Source organism: Tupaia chinensis, unplaced genomic scaffold, assembly GCF_000334495.1.
Source record: "Tupaia chinensis unplaced genomic scaffold, TupChi_1.0 Scaffold000333_1, whole genome shotgun sequence".
Taxonomy (NCBI): domain Eukaryota; kingdom Metazoa; phylum Chordata; class Mammalia; order Scandentia; family Tupaiidae; genus Tupaia; species Tupaia belangeri.
This window is the reverse complement of record NW_006159827.1, coordinates 2,473,085-2,497,881: the sequence shown is the minus strand read 5'-3', so window position 1 is coordinate 2,497,881 and position 24,797 is coordinate 2,473,085. Positions and strand designations below refer to the sequence as shown.

Genomic DNA, 24,797 nt, shown 5'->3' with positions numbered 1-24,797 from the left:
GTCTCTGTCTCTCTGGTGCTCTCTCTCTGTCTATGGCTCAGAGAGACCAAGAGAGACAAAGAACCAGAGACTGAGAGATTGACAGAGAAACTGAGACACACACAGGTGACAATTTCTGACCTCATGCCAATGATTCGTAGGTTACTTTAAGGACATTAATCGGCAGAGGCTGCTCGTTTACAAAATCCATTTATTGCATACTTTTTAATAGCTGGGATCCCAAGTGTGTGTTGATTCACCTAGAGGAAGAAATAGCAATAGCAGTCATTAAGTGCCAGTTTCAGAAGATGACGCCCAGTGTCTTAAAGTTACTGTGACATTGTGACTGCCGTGACTTAAATCATAACACGAGCGTCCTATGCTGAATGCGGCGCGGCGGTGGTCCGGCTCCAGCTCCCTCCTTCACACCCCGCTGTGACAGGCGAGTCCTCAACAGTGTTTTGTGGTAAAGAGGTTGTCCGGCTCCAGCTCCCTCCTTCATGCCCCGCTGTGACAGGTGAGTCCTCAACAGTGTTTTATGGTAAAGAGGTTAAAAAAACGGATGCTTTTCTGAAGGCGATTTCCCAGGGAAGAGAAGGATAATGGCTGCAGGACATTCCAAAACCTAGAAACCAAACCAAACCTCCTGGCAAAGTGCTTGCTGCCTCTGCAGAGCTGGGGGACACGTGGATGAATGCATTTTAGGGAGAGAAGCTGGCAGGAGGCAAGTGATCAAGCCAAGACGTAACATTGCTCCTGGAAAGACAGAAAAAAAGTAGCGAACTATAATATTTAGAGTGTAACACCTTCCTCTGGGCTCTTAGAAATAGGAAATGCAAATATGGCGACAGAGTACCTGCCGTGAGCGCTGCCAGGAGAGGTCAGGCGCCCACGCTAATTCCGGTTGCGCTTGTTTCTCGGCTCGGGCTCGGCACTTTCAGAGTCTCTGGAGCGGCGATTCTGCCTTGGACTGACGTCCGCGCCTTCGGGCTGGTTTCTGTACACGGGAAACAGGGCACGGCATCTTAGCAAGGCGCATCACTCTATGGCGGTTTCTAGGTCCAGTGCTTTGCAAAGATCACAGAAAGTCAGAGCCAGGCACTGAACCCCTTCAGGAATTTGATGCTTCTTGTTAACATGTAAGAAAGCTGCAATCCAAAAAAAAGAAATTGCTCCCATCCCAACCATGAGCCAGATAGTCTAACGAAATCACAGAATCGCTCTTCTCTCAATCCCATCAGAGCTGAGGCTGTACGGGAACCAGGAAAACAAACTTTCAAAGAAACATAAGCCCTTCTGTTATGGGTTGGATGATGGGGTGTCCCCCAAAGTTTCATGTCATGGAACTCCACGGGGAGTTGGTGAGGGCTCCTGGGCAACGCTTGGGTCACAGTGACTGTCGTCATGGGTAGATTAACGATGTCTCGCGAGACCCAGTGAGTTCGGGTTCTAGTGAGACGTTAGATCGCGCTAGACCTGGTCGCTATAAAAAGAGAAAAAAAGGCTGCTTATTTGCGCTCGCTCTGTCTCTCTCTCTCTCCACCATTCTCTGTGCTGATGGCCTGAAAACCACCCCATGTGTATGTGTACCCAAAATCCCAGGAGAGTAGCGCAGAAGGGATTGTGGCATGGACGTCCTCCCCCCCAGGGGATGATTTCTCACTTTTCTTCTCACTGTCTCTTGTCTCTATGCAAACACACACACCCCATGGCAAAAACCTAAAAACAGAACAAAAAAACGCACACTACCTGATTTCAAGACCTATTAGAAAGCTTCAGTAATCAAGAGGATGTTACTGATGGAAAAACAGGCTTCTGGATCCATGGAGAAGGCTAATACCAGCCACAGACCTACACACCCTCAGCTGACTTGCAGTGAAGGTGCCACGGTTATGACGGACAAGGGGTAGTCTCTGCAGTAGGCGGTGTGGGAACAATGGAAGATCCATACGAAAAAGAAACATGAAACCATAATCCATGACTTGGACCATTTGTAGGAATTGATTTGAATCCGTCAGAGACCTAAGTATGAAACCCCAAACGTCTAGGACATAAGAGAAAGTCTCTGTGATCAAAGGTTAGGCAAAAATTTCTTTGGTCAAACACAAAAAGCACACATTAAAAAAAAAAAATCCTATTCTGTATTTCATCAAATTTAAAAACTGCTCTTTGGGACCAGCAGGTGGTGTGGATGTTAATGTGCTGAACTCCCACATGGCTGACCATGGTTCGAGTCTTGGACCTGGTGGCTTGCTTTCTCACTTTCTTTCTCTCTGTCTGTCTCCAGTCCAATTAAAATGAATAAATGAATAAATAATAAAAAATTTAAATAAATTTAAATAAAACCTCTTTGATGAAGCAGCCCCACAGCATAGCAGTTAAGGGAGCTATTGGGCCATCAGGGAAGTCATGATGCATTTTTTGCATAGAAAAACAAGGAAAAACAGACTTTACTGATGACCTAACAGATTCCATATACCCCAAAGTGGTGTGAGTCCTGGCCTTGGTGACGTGAAAAACATGGCCAGCTGCGTGTGTGTGTGTGTGTGCCCAACATCCTGACAGGAAGGAAGAACAGAGGAGAAAGGATTGCAGTGTGACCACCCCTCATTGCGGGTGTCTTCTCTCCCACTTGCCTTGTCTCTGGCGAGCACACAGGCCTTTGTCAATTAAAAAAGAAAAAGAAAAGAAAAAGAAAAATCTCAAGATGCTCTTTGAAAAACATAATAGAAAACCAAAAAGGTAAAAAAGCCACATTGAAAGATCAGAGTGACAACGCTAGTAGGTTTGCATGGCAGCCCTTCCTGAACACAGCTCTCGGCACACATTCAAGGGGACGTGGACAGACAGTGAAAAACATAATAGAAAACCAAAAAGGTAAAAAAGCCACATTGAAAGATCAGAGTGACAACGCTAGTAGGTTTGCATGGCAGCCCTTCCTGGACACAGCCCTCGGCACACATTCGAGGGGACGTGGACAGACATGCCAGCCTGGGCCTAGGGCCTGCAGAGCCAGGGAGAGGCTCAGCTACGTCTGTCTTCCGGAACCATCGTCCTTGCTGTTTCAGGAAAGGTCACCGATGAATAAGAACACTGTCCAAAGGAAGGTCTGAGGCCCACTCTGCCTTTAACCTGCTTAGGTCTCTGTCCACAGAGGTCTGTGAGCTGGGTTAGTCCAGGCCTCTTAAAATTGTTCTTAAAAATTTCTTTCTTCAGAAAGAGGAGGAGAGTGAGGGAGGGAGTAAGGGAGAAGCAGGCATCCCAGCAAGGTCCTCACGTCAGCCCCAGAATCGGCTGGCCCAGATAATGGGTATGCATTCGCATGCACGACTAGCCTGCTCAGGGAGGTCCTGGGCCACGAACCCAGAACCTCTTTATGATAGCTGGAGTTAGTTCAGCTTCTCGTATGTGTAATGTTTTTCATCACATTTGGAAAGTGTTCAACTATTATTCATTTATCTATTCTTTTTGCCTTTTTCTCTTTCTCTTCTTACGGGATTCCCACTAATACATATATTGGTGTGGCTCACAGGTCTCTGAGACAGTTCATTATTCTTCATCCTCCTTTCTTCACCACCCTGGATAATATCCGCTGATTTATCTTCGGATTCACTGATTCCTTCTCCCACCTGGTCAGACCTGCTGTTGAGCCCTTAGTGGATTTTTCATTCCAATGACTGTGCTTTTTAACTGCAGAATTTCTATTTTTCTTTCTAACCATTTCGGTTTTTTTATTTGTATTCTGTATTTGGTGAGACATACGTTCATATACTTTCATTGTTTAGACATGATTTCTTTCAGTTCCTTGAATATATTTAAAATACAACAGTTTCCCCCCCCCCTCATATCCAAGAGGGATACATCCCAAGACCCCCAATAGATCCATGAAACCACCGATTGTGCTGAACCCTATATATACACTTTTTATTACACATACATACTTACGGTAAGGTTTCATTTACAAATGAGGAAGAGTAAAGATTAGCAATGATAACTGAGCTGATGCTAGCAACCTGAGCGTATGAATTTTTTCCTATTGAGAACCTTCACCTTTTCATTTAAAGGAAGCACTTGATGGCTTCCTTGGCATATGCAAATTGCCAGCATGACAGCTCTTGTGTTTGGGGCCGTTATGAAGCGAAAGGGTTACTGGAACACAAGCACTGCAATATACAACCGCTGATCTGATAACCAAGACGACTACCAGGGAACTAGTGGGCAGGGAGCATATGGGGTGTGGATACGCGGGACTAACAGATGATTCACACCCTAGGCGGGATGCCGTGAGATCTCACCACTCTCAGAATGGCACGGTTTAAAGCTTACCAATTATTTATTTGTGAAATTTCCCATCTAATATTTTCAAACCACAGTTGATGGTGGATGACTGAAATGAACACAGAGCAAAACCGTGGATAAGATGGGACTAATGTCGGTAATTTAAAGATGTGTCTAGTAAATCTGACTTCGGAGCTTCACCAAGGATCATTTTATTAGTTGCTTTTTTTTTTTTTTTTTTTAAATAAAATGTGTCTGACCTTGTTCCTTTACAGTCTTCACAATTTTTCTGACGGAAGCTGGACATTTTAAACAGTACAGTGTAGCAACTCTGGAGATCACATTCTTCTTTCAAAGGTTTTTTTTTGTTGTTTGTTGTTATTGTCTTATGACTTTTCTGACCTACCTCTATAAATATGCATCTTTTTGTGCATGGCTCTAATACTGAACCTCTCAGCAAAACTAGTATTTGCCCAAGAACTCCAAGTGTGAGCCTGGGCACATATTCATTCAATGTGTGGTTGATGACTGCCTTAGCCTCTGCTCCCTGCTTGTACAGAGCCTCCTGGTCAGCCAGAGACGAGAGACTAGGACCCGCGAGAGTCTCCTCAGCATGTAAATAATGCTATGCATGAGTGTGATCTTCTCGATTTCAGAGCTGTGCAAAGTCCCCTGAAAATCTTACTCCTCAGCTTCTACTGCTGGTCCTTTTTAAGCAAAATAGTTGTCCCCATTGTTACCTACTTCAGACAGCTGCCAAGTTGGTCAGTTGCCTCTAGTGGTTTTCAACAAAAACCTAGGGAAAAGGCTTTTAGATGAGTTCCAAGTCAGGTCAAGTAAAGAGAGTCTTGCAGGTAGGTTCTTCCAGGGACCCACTGGACAGATGAAATAACAGTTCTCTGGGAGTGAGGTTTGGCGAGAACTCCGGACCTGTTCTGCCTCCTCTGGGGACTGGCCAGGTCGCTGGTCCTCACTGTGGTTGTGGATTGGTGGTTCCTGAGGCCACAGAGAGGTTGGACAGAGGGGTCGAGATCAGCGCAAGGCGAGGCCCCACAAAGCTCACTGCCCTGTGACTTAGCCACTTTTCTTCAATAAATGCTCTCTGGATTGACACTGCCTTCGTTTAATTTTCAGAGCTTTCAAGGAAGTTGATTCTGACCGTTTTTGCAGGTTTTGTCATTGCTTTGATGCAGGATAGAATTTTCAGAGGCCCTTCATACCACCATTTTTGCTGATCTGACTCATCTTTTTTACTCTTTTTAGACTTTTAATTTATATTCTTAATGTCTTAAAACTTCCACATGTCAAATTTTTGGCTTAATATCGTTTATTTGGCTTCTCTCTCTCTCTCTCTCTCTCTTTTTGTAGTTTTAATGGATGTTCCTTCTTAAATTCAGCTTCTTTTCATTTTTCTCCATTACAAAAGATGACGGTTGTAAGTGCATGCAAATGACTTCTTGTGAGGGTAAAATGAAATGCAGATTATCAATAGAGAAAATAATTCATCCTTTTCTACTTTTACAAGACTATTAGAGAAAGCTGTTTCCTAAAAAGTTTTAAAGTACTATGAAATAAAAGAGCCCCTAAAGTAGCAGCCCTTACCCCCTCACAGGCTCATGAAGACACGTGAGCGCTGTCACTAGCGAGTGCATTCACAGCCGGCGCACTCCGGTCGGCCGACGATCACTCGTGCGTGTGTTAACTGAGCACCTCTCACGGGCCAACTGAGCGCTGTACAAGGTACTAAAATTCAAAGTCCAATGAACTTTCTCACTAGTAAGGAGTCAGGTGTTGAGAGCAGAGTGCACCCAGAGCCAAGTGGGGGCTTCTAAACAGAGTTGAGAAGAGAGGAGTGACCACTCCTGTGTCTAGATGGGTTCCAGAAGAGGGAGAGGGCAATTCAGAGAGAAGCAACGGCTTGCGCAGAGGCTCAGAGGCAAGGCAATGTAACTCGGGAGGCAGCTGTGAGTGACTCGGCCTGGCTGGGACAGTGGTGGAGGGGTCAGGTGAGGAGTGAGACCCCACGAGCCAGCCAGGTAGGCTGAGGCCAGGGCTTGAGAGCCGTGGATACCATGGAGCCCGTGAAGGACTGCGCAGAAGAGGACTGGTGCGGACTGGAAATCCGGTGCCTTCACACCTGCTGGCCCCGAAACTCTCCTTCTTTAGAAAGATAGTATTGTTTAATAGTTGAACGCACTGACTTCTGACACTTTGGTGCAATCTGTCACCATTTATTGCTATGTGACACTGTGCTGGAGGGCCACCTCTTTTGGCCTTGGCTTCCTCACTTCAAAATAGGGACAATAGTGCAGCACGGGGACGATGGGATATTTACATGAGGTCACACGTGGGACGTGTTCACTGTGGGGTCCTAGTGCTGTCCTTATAGACCAGTGGGGTGTCATATGAATGTGCTGGAAAGAGGACACGGGGCTGGGACAGCCTAGAGGAGGAACGTTTGACCCAGTGAGGGCCAGAAAAGACTTCTAGAAGGAACTCGAGCTGAGAGTTGAGAACGGGGTCGGTTTGCAAACCAGGAGGAGGAGGAGTTGGAGGGGACACTCTGGGTGGAAGGCCATGCTGTTTGATGTCTCTGTTTTTTTTTTTTTTTTTTTTTTTGGCTGAAGAAGTCTTTGCCTACCTCAGTGTCTCCCAGAATTTCCCCAGTGTTTTCCACCAGTAGTTTTTGAGGTCTTAGGTTTAGATCTTCGATCCACTTTGACTTGCTTTTTGTTAATGGTGACAGATGGGGGTTCAGATTCATCTTTCCGCAGGTGGATACCCAGTTTTTCCAGCACCATTTGCTAAGGAGGTTTTCCTTTTCCCCCTGGACTGACTGGTACCTTTTGTCAAAGATCAGTTGGCTGTATGTTTCGGGATTTATTTCTGGGGACTTTACTCTTCCATTGGTCCGAATGTCTGTTCTTGGGCCAATACCATGCTGCCTTGATCATCACAGCTTTGTAATATATTTTGGGGTCAGGAAGTGAGATGCCCCCCACTCTACGCTTTTTGTGCAGGACTGCTTTGGCAATAGGGGCCTTTCATGATTCCAGATGAATTCTATGGTTGTCTTTTCTAGATCTCTGAAGAATGTCTCTTGTAATTTTATAGGAATTGCATTAAACATGTAGATTAATTGAATGCGTAAGTAATAATAAATTTTAAAAAAGAAATTGCCTGAAAAGGAACTCTGGCAAAGGATATGTTTTTATTTTGTTTTAAAAACTCTGGGGGAGGGGCCGTGAAGAGCAGATGAGATCAGGTGTTCGGATTTAGCAGGTCGATTCTGAGGGATCTTAAAAAACACCCAAGGACTGGGACCAGCAGATGGCGTAATGGCTATGTTGCTGGACTGCCATGAAGTCAACCACGGTCCGAGTCCCGGACCCGGTGGCTTAAACTCACGCCAGGCACGTGTTCGTGCGTGCCCAAGATCCCAAGAGAACAGGGAAAAGGGATTGTGGGGCCGACCTGTGGTCTGAATCCTGGCTCCAGTAGCTTGAGAAACACACAGGGATGTGTGCATGCGTGCCCCAGATCCTGACGGGGCAGAGAAATGGAGGGAAAAGGATCACGCCATGGCCATGCCCTGCTGCAAGGGTGCTCTCTGGCAATAAAATACATATATTTGGGACCAGCAGTTGGCATAATGGCTATGTTGCTGGACTCCCATGTAGTCAACTGTGGTTCGAGTCTCAGACCCAGTGGCTTAAACTCATGCAGGGCACGTGTGCGTGCGTGCCCAAGATCCGGAGAGGAGAATGGAGGAGAAGGGACTGTGGAGTGGACATTCCCCCACTTTCTGTCTGTCTGTCTGTATCTCTGGCGAGTGCACGCACCCTACAGCAAAAACCTCTCCAAAAAAAAAAAATCCAAGAAGAGCCCTCAAGTATGTAATTGGGCACAGGGGTCTGGAGCTCAGGAGAGGTATGGACAAGAGAGAGAAAGGGGAAGAGGTCAGTAATATCAGATGTTAAAAAGACGTCAAGGAGGATAAAGTCCAAGACAGTCTTCCAGAGGGCCAGAAGGTGGCGCTCTGGGGCACTCACGTGGGAGAGTACAGGGTTCATGTCTAGATGCATTAGGAAATGGAGGTGGACCACCGTGTCGGGGTCCCGCTGGTGGTTCTGTATCTCTGTCTCTCTCTGTCTCATGGAAGAAATAAACATTAAAAAAAAAGTCTTTTGGGGGCCAGCAGATAGAAGAGGTTAAGGCAGCAGGATCCCACATGGCTAAGTGTGGTTCGAGTCCTGGACCTGGTGGCCTGAAAAACACTGTGTGTATGTGCGTGGGTGTCTAAGATCCTGAGAGGAGAAAAAAATGAGACAGGCTTACGGTGTGGCCATCCCCCCTCGGGGGGTGCTTTCTCACTTCTTCTGTCTGTGGAGAGTGCATACACGCTATAGCAAAAATTAAAGGAAAAAAAAAGTCTTTAGCAACATGACGACCTTCAACGACTTTAGCAAAAGCTCTTTCAGCAGACTGATGGAGCTGGACGAACATGTTGAAGAGTGAGTGAGAGGGGAAAATTTGCTGAATTCCTATTTCCTTACTAAGAAAGGAAAGAAAGGTACGTGGAAGCTGCAGAGGGAAGAGAGACCGAATGAGGTGCTGATTATTTGGATGCTTGCTGATGGCAGAGATGTGACCATATCGAAAACCCAATGAGGAAGACGGTTGAGAGGAAGAGGTTGCCTGTACCAGAGAGGGGGACAAAGGTCCTGACAGGGGACAGAAATGCCGGAGAAGGGAAATTAGCCTCGGGAGAAGGGACATCCCTTCCTCCCTTCTTATATTAATAAAAGGAGGAAATGAGGACAAAATATGTATCAATACAAATACAGGAAGATTTACATGCTTGGTATGGGGGACGTGAGGATAAACCCATGATGGCTTCCATTTTTCTTTTTAATGAAGGAATGGGGGGTGGTTCTTCACCTCCGCATGGGGCCAGTAAGAACATTTCAAATAACTGTTATAACAAACAGGACAAGGGACCCACCCCCAGAAACGGGGAGAGTGCTAGGGGGTTTTGAGGGCCCACTTGAGATGTGTGACCATGAAATTAATATAACAAGTATTTCCTGGACATACAGAGGTCTACTGCAGAGATGAATAAAAACGGGATGTTTGTTCGTACTGCTAAGTTCTCCCAAACCTACCTAGAACAGGTCCCCTGCAATGCTCCCCTCCCCTGAGGGACTCATGAGAGGTCTGAGGGAAGGAGCGACACTGCATTTATCATACATGAAGCAGCTCTCAAAACTGGCACCGTCTAGAAGAGATGAAATGTCCTAAAAACTCTGAGCCCGTGCTTGAAGCCCATGGGCCGCTGCCCGCTGCCCGCAGGGATAAGGTGCCCTCGCAGGGACACTATCTGGCGGGTGTCCGTGGAGTTACTACACTAGGATTCTCGTTCTAGGCAGACTATACAGAAACAAGTAGTAAACTGGAAATCTTTACTTTGCACGCGGGATTCTTTTCTTAAATCAAAAGTAATAATGTTTTCTGTTTGGAAATCAGCTGTAGAAAAATATAATCTCTTGATGATGAGAACTCACTTATGAGCTGCTTCCCAGGCTTCCTCTTCTTCTAGAAGGTCTCGTATGATGTCTGAGCTGGAACTGAAAGGATACGTACATCAGTATTGGTGGACAGTGCCACTGTGCGGCTCCATTTCTAGAACGTTCTGGATGATGCAGCTAGCCTATAGTGACAGAAAGAAGCCAGCAGGCCAGAGGTTACAAGGTTGGGGGGAGTGGAGGGAAGGAGTAGACAAGGACAGATTACAAAGTGGTATGAGGGGGACCAGCAGCTGGCGTAATGGCTATGTCGCTGGACTCCCATGGTCGACTGTGGTTTGAGTCCTGGACCCGGTGGCTTAAACTCAAGCTGGGCGCGGCGCGTGTGCGTGCATGTCCAAGATCCCGAGAGGAGAAGGGATTGCAGCACGGCCATCCCCCCTGGGGAGGGGGGGGTGATTTCTCGCTTTCTGTCTCTGTCTTTCTGGCAAGCACACGCGCCACATAGCAAAAACCTCTCAAAAACAAAAACAAACAAAACAAAGTGCTAGGAGGAAACTTGGAAACTTAGTGATATTGTCATCATCTTGATCGTGGGGATGGTTTCACATCAGTATACACATGTCAAAATTCATCAAGTTGGAACCAACAGATGGCATGGTAGTGAAGGCAGACGGATCCCACGTGGCCAACTAAGTGGTTCTAATCCTGGACCGAGCAGCTTGAAAAACACACTGGGCGTGAATGCACGTGTGCAGCAAGACCTGAGAGGAGAATGGAGGAGAAGGGATTGTGATGTGGCCCTCTCCTCTAGAGGGCAGGGTGCTTTCTCATTTTCTGTTTCCAGCAAGTACACACACCCTATGGCAAAATTTTTTTTAAATAATAATAAAAAAAATTTATCAAATTGTGTGCTTTATATATTTGTAGTTGAAATACATATCAATTAAATTTCAGTGAAACTATAAAAATCTTAATCAGAGATAATTTTTAAGATCATTGAAGTTTAAATGAATTCTTTAACATAAAACTTAGATGAAGCATGGTCAAAAGCCTTTTCCATTTCCTATGTCAGCCACAGGTTAAATTTTGTTTTAAAAAAAGTGCATTCTACAATAGTAACGAGATCCACCAGAGATGCATGCTCCTAAGTGGCTTTTAGTCCCTTTGTAACCAAAGTGAAGTGCAGTTTAATTTATTTGAACTGTGCTAAATAATGGGATTTGCCACATGCACCCTGGCTTAGACTGCAGTGTATCTGGCATTACCTGTGAGGGGGTGCAAGGTGAGGGTTAGAGAAGCCATGTTATTTCTCCAAAAGAAAAATGCCCAAAGCTTACAGCATCTTGTTCTTAAAGTTTTATTAATTTTTTTTAAATGAGATTTTTGCTATTGGACACATGTGCTCGCCAGAGAGACAGAAAGTGAGAAATCATCCCCCAAGAGAGATGGCTACACCGCAATCCCTTCTCCTCTTGGGATTTTGGGTACGCATGTACACATGCCCTCTCTGAGTTTTAAGTCACCAGGTCCAGGACTCGAACCATGGTCGACTACATGAGAGTCCAGAGATGCAGCCATTAAGTGTCATCTGCTGGTCCTACTTTTTTTTTTTAAAGAATGTGTATATCAGAATGGTATTTAGCGAAATCTAGACATTCTAAGTGTATATATTAGGTTGTTGGGAAAGTCATGACTTTTTTTTGTATTTTGTTTTTCTATACAAAAAAATATGAGTTTCCCGACAACCTAATATTGGGTCATCGGAAAAGTCATGATGCATTTTTGCATAGAAAAATAGGTCATGACTTCCAACAACCCAACAGACTGTCATAGGCACTGTATGGGACAACTCAGGAACAACTGTCACTACCGAGAGAGAGAGAGGACCAAACAAAGGAATACATTCTATTTAGGTGACAAACAATGGCTTGGAAGTGTTAGTGCCAATTATATTTCTTTCTTTTTCTTTTTTAAGAATTGTTATTTATTTTCATTTGACCTGAGAAAGAGAGAGAGAGAGACAGCAAGCAAGCAGGAAAGCGGTTGCCAGGTCCAGGACTCGAACCATAGTCAGCCAGGTAGGAGTCAAGCACCCTTAACCACCACGCCACCTGCCAGCCCCAGTGCCAATTATATTTCTAATGATACTCTATTTAAAAAGTTTAAGACTCATTAAGATCGAACATGCCAATCAATCATTCTCGATCACTCCTGACAAATTCCTCTGAAGCTAAGTTCGCCTCTATGCCTGAACAAGAATGCCACAACAGCCATTAAAACAGTTCTGTACCAATTGTTTCACTCCAGGGCTGCCCCAGGTTCCCAGGACTCTACGGAGCTCTGTGCAGGGCCTCCTCGGATGGTGACTTACATACAAAATGCCCTATATGTGGGGAACCAGGCACACCTGGGGTAGCGGCCTTCTCTGTGTCTAGTGTGACGGTTCCCGGGCATGTCATGAAAAAGAGCTCGTCTGGCAGTGATACTCGTAGAACTTTGGGTTAGGGAATTACAGCATGATAAAGAACTAGCAGAAACTCAGCAAACTTTCAGCTTATATTTTAGGCATTAAGGCGGTCACACATACATTTTTAAAATAGTAGTACAGGGTCAGCAGGTGCCACGGAGGTTAAGGTGCTGGACACACAGCCAAGCATGATTCGAGCCCAGACCTGAGCTTGCTTTCTCACTTTCTCTGTCTTGTAAGGACATATACCCTGTAGCAAATTAAAAAATAATAATAAACAATATTAAATAATTCTTTAAAAAATAGTAGTATATTAAACACTCTTTATTTTGTCTACAACCTGTTTTATCAACTGCTATGGTTTAGATATGGTTTGTCCTCCAGAAGCTCACGTGCTGGACGCTTGGTCCCCAGTGTAATAGTGCTGACAAGCGGGATGTTTAGGAGGCGGGATCTGTGAGTGTCGTTTGGATCATGGGGGCACCAACCTCTAGAATAGCTTAATGCATATCATGGGAGAGGGTGAGCCTTGCGCTTTGGTGAGAATGGGTCAGCTCTCACTGGAGCAGGTTGTTATAAACGTAAGATGACTGCCATGGGCCATTCTCTCTGCACACCCCCAACGTCTTTTCTGCTTCTGTCGGCCATACCGTAAGGTAGCACCAGAGGCAGGCCAGGTGCCAGCTCCGTGTCCTTGGACTTCCCAGTCATCAGAATCCTGAGTCAGATAAGCCTTTTTTCTTTGCAAATCACCTGGCCTCCCTATGCCTTTTAACATTACAACGAACCAGACAGCTATGGGGCCACTGCAATCGTTCCTTCAGGTCCCTGGGTGGGGAAGCCCCGATCCATCCTGTCAGGTAACCAACTCTTCCATTCTCCTCGAACGCAGGGGTCCCTGAGAGCACAACAGTCCCTTATCTCCGTCCTGTTCGCCGTAAACTGCCTTATAACAAGCTTCCCCATAAATGGTAAGCTAAATGTAATTTTTGCAAACAAAGAAGAAAAAGCAGAAAGCCCTGCAGGATGTTAGGCAGATTTCACCAACTTGATCATTTTCCTGAGACCCACACAGCCACTCGCCAGGGAGGCCTTACATTCGCCGCCCCCACTATGGCCACAGTAGTTGTTTATTTATTTATTGGTTATGGGGTGCGTGCACTCACCAGAGAGAGACAGAGATAAAGTGAGAAATCACCCCCCAGGAGGGATGGCCACGCCACAATCCCTTCTCCTCCATTCTCCTCTTGGGATCTTGGGCATGCACACACATGTGCCTGGCATGAGTTTAAGCCACCAGGTCTGGGACTTGAACCGTGGTTGACTGCATGCGAGTCCAGTGACATAGCCTTCACGCCAACTGCTGGTTCCAGTGCCCATAGAAGCAGTTCTAAACTTTCCCATTCACAAGATCCCGACTCTTTCTACCCCTGACTTCAGCGAAATCCACTCCACGTTACCTTTTCATTGCCTTCTCTCTGCTCCAGAGCCGTCCATTCTCCTTTGCCTGGATAGAGCTTAAGATGCTGCTTCTCCACTGTTTCCATCATCATCCCTCTAAGGGAACTTTTTAGACTCTCCTAACAGCTCCCATAGAAATCTCATACCACAAATATGCTTATGTATTGTACGTGCATGTGTGCACATCTGCGCTTTATACATAGAGTAGGACTGGGTCAGCTGGTAGCTGGGTAGCTAGGGTGGGTGCATCCTTATGGCCAACATTACAGTATGAGTCCTGGACCTGGCGGCTTGAGAAACAGGTGCATGTGCGTGCATGCCCAAAATCTCGAGAGAAGAATGGAGAGGGGATTGCGGCATGGCCACCCCCTCTTTGGAGCGGTCTCGGTCTCTCTCTCTCTGGCAAGTGTGCATGCGCTACAGTGAATTTAAAAAGAAAGGGGAAACAAAAGGGTAAGATTTTCCTGCCTCTCCCAGGAACCAATTTTGACCCCCTTAGAGGTGGTAACACTCCTACTGAGAACCTAGGAGCCGGGGGCAATGGGAGCTGGGCGTTGACCAGGTAGCTCTGAGTTCTGGTGGGTGTCCGCTAGAGCAAAACTAACATCAGCTTCTTGCCAACACCCCCCAACACACACTCACACGCCCGCACGCTACGAAGCATCTCCACCCTTCCAGCTAAGTAAGCAGGATGGCTAAGCCTGTCAACGAACCTTGGAGAATCTGTGATCGATTTATCCAGTGGCTTTCAAATCGCCAGCGCAAATCACTGATTTGTTAAAGGAAAATATTTGCGGTCCATTAATGACATAAACCTAAGAGGCTTTTTGCTAAGCTACCTCAGTGCAAACAGATGGTAGAGGAGGTTTACAGAAAGCTCATCTCAGAAGGTGCCTGCAAGCTCCCGTCCCTCTGTGCATTCCCTGTCACCCCCTGCCCAGCTGCACAGCCTCCCCTCTGCTCCACCTCGGCACTCGTGAACCACAACCACATCACTCTGTGCACCGACGCAAGGTTTCGGGGGACTGCAGTTTACCCAAAGTGATGTTTCAGGATTACCCGCTCTATAGCTGCCCTGATTCCAATCGCCACTGAAAAACGGAGAGATTGAAGCTATGAATTAGGATAAGTGTAACTGTTCGTTCCAAAGCTGGCCCACAGTGCAATGGTTAATGTACAGTGCATGGGAAGCTGGATTCTGCACGGTCAATCAGAACTTGAGTCCCAGACCCTGTGGCTTGAAAAACAAGTCAGGTATTGTGTGTGTGCCCCAAATCCTGAAGGGATGAATGCAGGGAAAAGGATTATGGGGTGACCTTTGGGGGTGCCCTCTGGCAATTAAAAATTGAGCAACTGTGAGGGCCAGCAGGTGGCATAGTGGTGAAGGCAAGTCACTCCCATGTAGCCAACCATGGTTCAAGTCCCAGACCTGACAGTTTGAAACTCAGTCCTGGTGTGTGTCTGTTTGTGTGTGTGTGTGTGTGTGTCCGCCCAAAATGTCAAGAGGAGAATGGAGAAGGGATATGGCGTGGGCATCCCTCTGGGGGATGATTTCTTGCTTTCTGTCTCTCTGTCCCTCTCTCTGGCGAGTGTACACACCCTATAGCAAAAATCTCTCAACAAAACAAAAAACTGAGCAACTGTGGGTACTAGAGACAGTGTGGGAGGAGAGTGGGCAGTGGGCGGCCGGAGAGGGAGTGAGGGGAAGGTAAAGTACAGCATTTAACAGATATAAAGGTATAAGTTTATGAGTTAAGGAAGATGCGTATGGTAATATCTTTGTACTAACGTGCAGCGTAGTCATGCTGGGAAAATTAATTTTGTATGCTGCATTTCACTGATGAAATGTAAATAAGACAAAAAGTAAAAAAAAAAAAAAAAAAAAAAAAAAAAAAAAAAAAAATTAATGTAATGTATTTCCTATATTGTACCCAAAAGCTACATTCCTGAAATTAAACGTTACAGTTTCACCAACAGGATTTTTCAGAAGTTGTTCACAACAGTGTGGCCAGTGGTCTCTCAGATCTCTTCCTTGTGGGTAGGAGCAATGAATGTTTTTTGAAGTCTTGGTCATTTTACAATGCCTTGAAGATCAAAATTTCTTTTAATAAACTTAAAAAAAAAGAATTATTTAACTTTATTTATTTTACCAGAGAGGGACAGAGAGAAAGGAAGAGAGTGAAGAAGTGAGTCGTCCGGTCCGGCACTCAAACCACGGTAGGCCATGTGGGTGTCCAGTGCCCTTAACCACCTGGCCACCTGTCAGACCCCCTTTAATTTCCTTCCACGACATCTTTAAACAAGCCCTCTACAGCAGAAAATGACTCACTGTCTGGTATACCCACAGTCAGAGCACGCGCAAGCCTCGGTACCTGTAGCTTTTAAGTCTAGAACAAGGAACTTTGCAAAGTAAACTAGCTTCTCTACTGTTTGGATTTGGAACCTTCTAGAAAGCCATGCTTTAGGAAGCTGGTTTAACATGAGGTCTAGTACATGAGAATTACACCTCCCCTGTGGATGGGCACTCCAAACACATTCTCTGACGTCACCGTCAATCCAGGCAAGAGTGGACAGTGATAAAAATGCGAGAAAGACTCGCTGGCAAAAACAAATATGGATCCTGAATGCTATGGAGATCCAGCCTCTACTCAGGAAGATTCTAGAAAGCTTAATTAGAATACCCACACTTCGGGACCAGCAGTTAGCGTAATGGCTATGTCGCTGGACTCCCATGTAGTTGACCACGGTTCGAGTCCCAGACCCAGTGGCTTAAACTCATGCCGGGCGCGTGTACATGCGTGCCCAGGATCCCAAGAGAATGGAGGAGAAGGGATTGCGGCATGGCCATCACCCCTGGGGAGTGATTTCTCGCTTTCTCTCTGGCGCACCCACACACCCTATAGCAAAAGACCTCCCCCCCCCAAAAAAAAGAAAAAGAATATCCACACTTCATTTTTCTTACTATTTAGATTTTGTATCAGCTCCTGAGAGACAGAGAGAAAGAAAGTGAGAAGACAAGCCACCAGGTGCAGAACTTGAACCATGGTTGGCCATGTGGGAATCCAGCACCTTAACCACCATGCCAAGTGTCAGAAATAAGCTAACTCTGTGTATATGAGAGTGTGTGTGTGAAGGGGGGAAGGGGTTCTACTTGGTTTTCCTATAATATTTTACTCTTATTTTCTGACCAAAAGTTGCACAACATCTTGTCAGAAAGGAAAACTATCTTTGTATATTCCTTTTAAAAAAAATTATTTATTTATTTTTAATTTGCTATTGGGTACATGTGCTCACCCGAGAGGGGGGAAAGTGAGAAAGTGAGTTGCCACATCCAAGACTCGAACCGCAGTTGGCCGTGTGGGAGTCCAGCCCCTCAACCATCATGTCACCTGCTGGCCCGGCATATTCCTTTTGTAGAACCTTATTTTATTGTACTAATGACTCTACCAACCAAGCTGAAGAGGAACATGCTGAATTCCTCTAGCAAAGTATGACTGGCAATGTGATCTAGAAGGAAAAAGAATCAGAGATTTCAGCGCCTGTTCGGGGACGTTAAGGTACAGTCTTGTTTCCGTCACTTAGTGTGTGGCCTTAGACAAATTATCCCGTACTTCTCAGGGTCTGAAGTCGGGTGAGAATAAATGTATACGAGGTAGGGGTCGTTTCAAGACAGTCAGTCTAGCACCTCACAGGTGTAGGCGGGAGCTTGGCACATAGTAAGTGTTCAATAAATGCTGGGTCTGCTTCCGAGAAGACTTGGCCTGAGGGACCCGAGCAGCAGCCTCAGCACTGCGCTTCCGTTTGCCTAGCCGACGTGATCGGTGTGTGCTCTGTACTAATCGCCCGTTTCCACGGTTTCTATGACACCAGGGTGCAAATTCATCAGAACCTGTTATTTATCCATCAGTACAGGGACACAGGGTGCTGTGGGGTAGGAAACATCAAACATCTGCTATGGAAATCCTGTAGACTAAGGATTACTTACGAGTGGAATATTTCTATTGGGTTGTCAGAAACGTCATGACACATTTTGTACAAAGAAAAGCCCACCGTGACCTTTCCGACAGGCCAGTATCACCCAGTGGTTACCTCCTTCCCCATGCTCTCGAACCTCTCCTCTTAACCGTGCCGTTACGAGTATATCCAACTTTTAAAAAAATCACTCCTTTAGGGCCGATGACTGGAGGAGTGTTGAAGGGCACAGCACGCCTACACAACGATGCTGGTAAAAATACCGCCAGCTACCCCGGGTCCTTCCTCAAACTCCTAGTTCTAGTATTCTGTTCTGTAGAATGAAAAAGAACTTAGCAACCAAAATATTTTAAAAGCAGGATGACAACATATTAGAACAGTAAACATGCCAGGTTAAAAAAGAAATCACTTGGGGCCAGCAGGTGGCAGTGGTTAAGGGCGCTAGACTCCCACATGGCCAACCACAGTTCAAGTCCTGGACCTAGCAGCTTGCTTTCTCACTCTCTCTCTCTCTGGTCAAAATAAAATAAATAAGGTTAAATAAAAAATAATTAAAAATCACTCAATACCGGCCAAGCAACCAGAGCCTAGCGGTTAAGAGAGCCAGATCCTACATGGCTGACCACAGTTTGAATCCCAGCCAGTAGCTTGAAAAACACACTGGATACATGTGCCTGCATGCTCCAAATCCTGACAGTATGGAAAAATGGAGGATTCACACCAATGACTGTGGTGTGACCATACCCATGGGGAGATTCTCTCTCTTCTCTGGCTTTCTGTCTCTTCTGAGTGCACGTGCCCTAAACCTCTCAAAAAAAAAAAAAAAATCACTCGATGACGATGATGAAAACGACCACTTTCTAGGCAACGACCTCTCCAAGTGATTGTAATAATGACTTTATACACATTAGCTTTAATTCACAGAAGCACCTTAGGTTTTTTCTTGTTTTTCTTTTTCTTCTTCTTTTTTTTTGGGGGGGGGGAGGTTTTTTCGCTATAGGGCGCGTGCGCTCGCCAGACAGAGAGAGACAGAGAGACAGAAAGTGAGAAATCACCCCCCAGAGGGCCTGCCGCAATCCCTTCTCCTCCATTCTCCTCTCGGGATCTTGGGCACGAACGCACACGTGCCCGGCGTGAGTTTTAAGACACCGCGTCCAGGACCTGAACCGCGGTCGACTATGTGGGAGTCCAGCGACACAGCCACTACGCTAACTGCTGGCTCCCTCTTTTTCTTCATTTAACAAAGATCCAGAAAATTAAAGTTTGTAGAAAAAGGGCTAGAACGCAAAGCTCATTTTCTTACTGCCACTCCACACTGATACAGAGAGAGGGAAAGTAAGAAGTCACTCCGGGGAACCAGCAGTTAGCATAATGGCTATGTTGCTGGACTCCCACGTAGTCGACCGCGGTTCGCGTCCCAGACCTGGTGGCTTAAAACTCCTGTCAGGCATGTGTGCGTGCGTGCCCAAGATCCCGAGAGGAGAATGGAGGAGAAGGGATTGCGGCGTGACCATCCCCCTTGGGGGGTGATTTCTCGCTTTCTGTCTCTCTGTCTCTCTCTGTCTGTCTGGCGAGCGCACCCGCCCTATAGCAAAAACCTCTCCCCGCAAAAAAAAGAAGTCACTCCCTAGGGGAGACAGCCACGCCTCAGTCCCTTCTCCGGAACTTGGGCATGCACACACACACCCGTTCAACTCTCAATTGAACTGCTTCAGCTAAGAGTAGCAAAAGACCAAATGCTATTAATCTGCTGGAGTTAAGGATACCTGTATGTATTTATCGACAGTTTGTATTGGACAACCATCAACAGAACCGTTCATGGATAAAGCAAGGCTAAGGGTCTCACTGTTCTCCCGGAGAGCGAGAAAAAGATAACAGAAAGAATTTATTAAGCCATGTGTGCAAAATCCTTAAATTTATGTTTCATTTACAAAGTAATCACATCAAATGATCAACCACGGTTCGAGTCCCGGACCTGGTGGCTTAAACTCACGACAGGCGCGTGTGCATGCGTGCCCAAGATCCCAAGGGGAGAATGGAGAAGGGACTGTGGCATGGCTATCCCCCCGAGGGGTGATTTCTCGCTTTCTGTCTCTTTGATTCTCTCTTTCTGGCGAGAGCACATGCTCTATAGCAAAAAAAGAGAGAAAAAAAAATTCTAGGGAGGTTAGCAGGGAAAAATTCCATTCTATCAATGAAGACACGGAAGCTCAGCAACCTCCCACAAGCCAGGCACTGATCTAGCCATGGAACAACAAAGAAGCCTGACTGCTGGGGAGGTACCCGGATCTCACGAAATAGGCCGTGTTCTCATATTTCCTGTAGAAATTCTCAACAAAATCACCCCCTGAAACAGGGTGAACTATTTAGCTTTCAGGGTAAAGTTCATGAATATTCCCGGGGGGGGAAAAAAAACAAAAAAGGTTTTGCAGTTGAGCTGGCACCGTAGCCTAGAGGTCAAGGGAGTTGGATCCCGGAGCCAGCAGGTGGTACTAGCGGTTGGGGTGCAGGACTCCCACGTAACCGACCACAGTTCGAGTCCTGGGCATGATGACTTGAAAATCAGGATGGATGGGTATGTGTGTGTGTGAAAAGTCCTGACAGGAGAAGGAACTATGGCATGGCCGTCTACCCTATGGAGTGATTTCTCACTGTCCCTCTTTCTGTGTCTGTCTCTCTCCAACGAGCACACATGCCCAAATGGCAAAAACCCTTAAAAAATTATAAAAAACCTATAAAAAAAAAAAAAAAAAAAAGGCCAGATCCCATATGGCGAACTGCAGTTCAAAGCCTGGCTCCTGACTCCAGTGGCTTGAAAACCACACTGTGTACCTGTATGCGTGTGCCCCAAATCCCACCAGATGGGGAAAGGAAGTAGACAGAATGGCTACGTGACTACACCCCATGGGGGGAGTGCTTTCTCTCTCTCTCGTACATGCTTTTTTTTGGCAATTAAAAACAATTTTGTGGCAATGTTAAGTTCATTAAATGTCACTTTTTATTTTTTTTAGAGGTTTTTGCTATAGGGCGCATGCGCTCACCGGAAAGACAGAGACAGAAAGTGAGAAATCACCACCCGGGGGGTGGTCACACCACAATCCCTTTTCCTCCGTTTGCCTCTCAGGATCTTGGGCACACACTCACACGCGCCCGGCATGAGTTTAAGCTACCAGGTCCGGGACTTGAACCGTGGTTGACTACATGGGAGTCCAGCGACATAGCCATTACGCTAACTGCTGGTCCCAAATGTCACATTCTTAACAGGTAAAAGACTAAATATAATGTCAATGTTCCAACAGCAATTAGGAAGATTTTAAAAATTACACAGGTACCTCTAAATTCCAGTAGGACACAACTTAGCTTACTGTTCAGTTACTCTGACAATGTTTTCTTTGGATAGTTTTCTCTTAATTAGAAATAGAAACACCATTTTAACTATTTTTCTAATGACCGCCTGCACCCTAAGATGACAAAAATCCCACAAATAGATCTGTCTTACCTTACTGCCTGCACCACCAAACTTCATTAACCAATTTCTAGTGATAGTAACCAATTTATAGTGATAACACGAATGAGGTAATGATGTCCCCAACTTCCTTTTAAAGAGTTCCTCCTGTTTATGTAATAAAAAAAAAAAAAGTCAACATGATATAAACCAATGTATTCTAAGAAGTCTTGGGCTGGCCCTGTGGCCCAGTGGTTAAGGAAGCCAGATCCCACATGGCCAACTGCTATGCAGGTCTGGCCCAGGTGGTTTGAGAAATAAGCTGGGCACATGTGCATGCATGCCTACAATTTCAACCGGTTGGAGAAAAGGCGATGGGACTGTAGCCTGACCATACCCCACAGGGGGACGGGTTTATCTGCTGGACTAACACGTCCGAATTCTGAGTGACAGACAAGCAGCAGTACTTTCAGCCTCTCTGACTCCCCTACTCGGGGACTGTACTAAGAAACACCAGCCAGTGCTACAGGAGAGAGATGGTTTTCCCCCACAGCATTTCCTCAGAAGCTATCACCATGAGATGCTATGATATTTGCCAAACTAGAGGTGAAAAATGACTTTAATTTGCCCTTCTCTTTCTACAAAACAACTGTCCCTGGCTGTTGGCCATGTTTCTAAATGGCTTGTGGGTTCTTCCCTGGTCAGTCTCTGAGTGCTCGGACACGGTGCCTACTCTCCACTGTCTCAGGGAGTCTATTCAAAGTCTGTAAAGGAACAAGAGAAGCGTTAGCGTCCACTCTGCCCAAGTGCTGTATTATTAGGTTGGCGGATTTTTTTTTTTTTCGCATTTTTCTTCTATGAAAAAATGCATCTTGACTTTTCCGACAACTCAATTTGCTATCATTTCTAGGCACGATCGCTTTCCAGACCTAGGCATCTTAGTTCAGATGCTGGTTTTCACATTTTTAGATCTAGTCTTTTTAAAATTTTTTTAAAATAATTATCATATTTAACTTTGTTTATTTTTTAAATGACCAGAAAGGGGAAGAGAGAGAGAGTGAGAAAGTGAGAAAGCAAGCTGCCAGGTCTGGGACTCGAGCCATGGTCGGCCATGTGCGAGTCTAGGGCCTTAACCACTCTGCCGCCTGCTGGTAACCAGCATGCCACCTGCCAGCCTCAAATCTTTTTACATTTTTTTTTTTTTTTTAGATCTAGTCTTAAAAAATACTCTGAGAAAATTTGGTGGCAGTAGCCAAGTCTGTTTCTTGCTTGCTGACCCCCCACCCACACAGGGCCTGTACTTCCCCCTCACGTGCAAATCAAGTGAGCTAATCCAAGCCTTTACGCCACCTCAGAACAGGCCTTCTCGGGAATCCTAAATCTCCCCAGAACCAGGGTTTTCTACGTAGGGGATGTTTAGTACTTATTTTTAGAAGAACAGAATCCACAGAATGGATTACCAGCGGGTGGCAAGGTGGTTAAGGCTCCCACCTAGCCTAGTGCATGGTTGAATCCTGGACCAGCGGTGAGAAAATACACACCAGGCTCATACAGGGAAGGGGGAGAAGTGGAGGAGAAGGGATTGTGGCAATGACCATGCCCCATGGGGGCAGCTGTCTCACTTTCTCTGTTTTTGTCTTTCATCTGTGAGCACACACACTGGCAAATTAAAAAAAAATATATCTAAACCCGAAAATCACGACTATACACACTAATAATTGTTTTCACTTAAGAGCTTAAGAGCGTTTTTCCCTACTCATGACAGAGGGTGTGCATGGAAGAGCATAAGAGAGGGAGAGAGGAGCACCCCCTAAGAGTCTGTCACCACTCTCCCCTTCCTCCTGTCCTGCAGCTGGTCAGACCGTGGACTGTGTATGTACCTGCTGTACTCTAGGCTGACTGGGCCGGGGATTCGAACTGCAGTCACCACACGCCATCTGGCTTCTCTAGCAGCACGTTTAACTGCTACGCCACAGAACCCCGGAGCCGGCTCTAATTTTTCACTTTGAAAAAGGACACAGTCACCACACATGGTAACAGGTGCCCTGCGAGCCTGGAAGCCATGTGGTGACGGAGGGTTCGGATCACCAGGTCAGCCTGAGATGGGCCGGATGGGGGCCAGCGTCCATGATCCTGGGGAGCGAGGGCTGGTGCTTTGGGACCCGGATGAGGATGTCTGTCTGACACATGTGTGCTCTAGGGAGGATAAACAGAACATGGTACTGTCCAGTGCTATGTTTCAGAGTAGGCTATATTTTTCTTTCATTAGGTGCTTAATTCTCTAAGGGGCAGTTACATGAAAATAATAGTGAGAAGAAATTTCTAAACTTGTCTGTTTCCTCTATGGGACAGTGTCCCATAACAGGATAATAATCACTTGATTATTACATATTGTATGCATGCTTTAGAAAACATCCTATACCCCACAAAGACGTACATTAGATATACGTAAGCCAGAAATCAGCAAAACAATTTCATCCATCCATTCAGTTCCACTTCAACACAGGTAGAATGTTAGTCTGGACTTAGTGCCTTCTAAGGATCTGAAGACCACTAAAATCAGGCAGGAGAGGGGCCAGCAGGTGGCATGGTAGTTAAGGCACTGGACTCTCACAAGGCCAACCATGGTTCAAATCCCAGACCTGGTAGCTGACTTTCTTACGTACAGCCTCTGTCTCTGGTGAGTGCATGTGCCCTATAGAAAATTATAAAACAGTAATGATAAATCAAATAATTCTTTTGTTAAAAAGTGTGACTGTTGTCTCTCTCCTTTCTATGTATGCATGTATGCATGTGTGTGTGTGCATACATACATACATGTATGTATGTGGTAGAGTCCTGGACTAGCTGTGGAAAAAAACATACCAGACACGTGCCCCAAATCAGGGAACACACACACATACCAGACTGAGGTAACTGAAACCACAGACAGCGAAAATATGGATGAGGGGGTCTACTGTTTAAACGATTTCAGTCAACGAGCAAACACGACAGGCAGGAGCAAGCACTGTACCGAGTTCAGGACCCCTGCCCTGCCGCTCGACAGGCCACAAGATTGTCATTTCTCTCTCTGCGGACTCAGTCACGGCCTTATCTGCCCGGAAACCGGGGCTGCCCTACCGTGTCCCTGTCCTTCTGTGTCTGGATGCCCCACCTCTTCTTTAGTGATGTATCAGTACAACACTTAGCAGCAAAGCTCCCTAATCGGCGTCTCCCCTTCCTCACCACAGCGGTGCGATCACACCCCTATCACACCCCAGGCTGCTTCCTGGTACTCTAGGCTTAGTCCAGCCCCTGGGAGCCCTGCCCCGGGTGGCTGAAGCTCTGGCTTCCACCGTGCTCTTTATCCTGGTATGACGCAGAAATACTACTGTTCTCCTTGTGTTTCAAGCAGAAGGGTTGGGAAACATGGTATTAAGAGAAACATGCCTTTGGGACCAGCAGTTAGTGTAATAGCTATGTCGCTGGACTCCCATGTAGTCGACCGCGGTTCGTGTCCCGGACCCGGTGGCTTAAAACTCACGCCGGGCGCGTGTGCATGCGTGCCCAAGATCCTGAGAGGAGAATGGAGGAGAAGGGATTGCAGCGTGGCCATCCCCCCTAGGGGGGTGATTTCTCGCTTTCTATCTCTCTGTCTGGTGAGCGCCCGCACCCTATAGCAAAAACC

General features: G+C 46.1%; 1 protein-coding gene across 3 annotated transcripts in view; it reads right to left on the bottom strand.

Annotated features, from left to right (window-relative positions):
- Positions 1-462: 462 nt before the first annotated feature.
- RAD18 (RAD18 E3 ubiquitin protein ligase) overlaps positions 463-24,797 on the bottom strand; it is a 119,357-nt gene continuing 95,022 nt past the window's right edge. For 2 of the 3 annotated variants that reach the window (XM_006152038.3, XM_027773268.1), the window contains 3 exons: positions 9,822-9,884; positions 836-976; positions 463-735 (listed from right to left, as the gene is read on the bottom strand). In XM_006152038.3, the coding sequence (XP_006152100.1) occupies positions 874-976; positions 9,822-9,884 (166 nt within the window). In that variant the 3' untranslated portion in view covers positions 463-735; positions 836-873. Of the gene's footprint in view, positions 763-835; positions 977-9,821; positions 9,885-24,797 lie in introns of all 3 variants that reach the window. The other variant, XM_014589148.2, reaches the window with a different exon arrangement.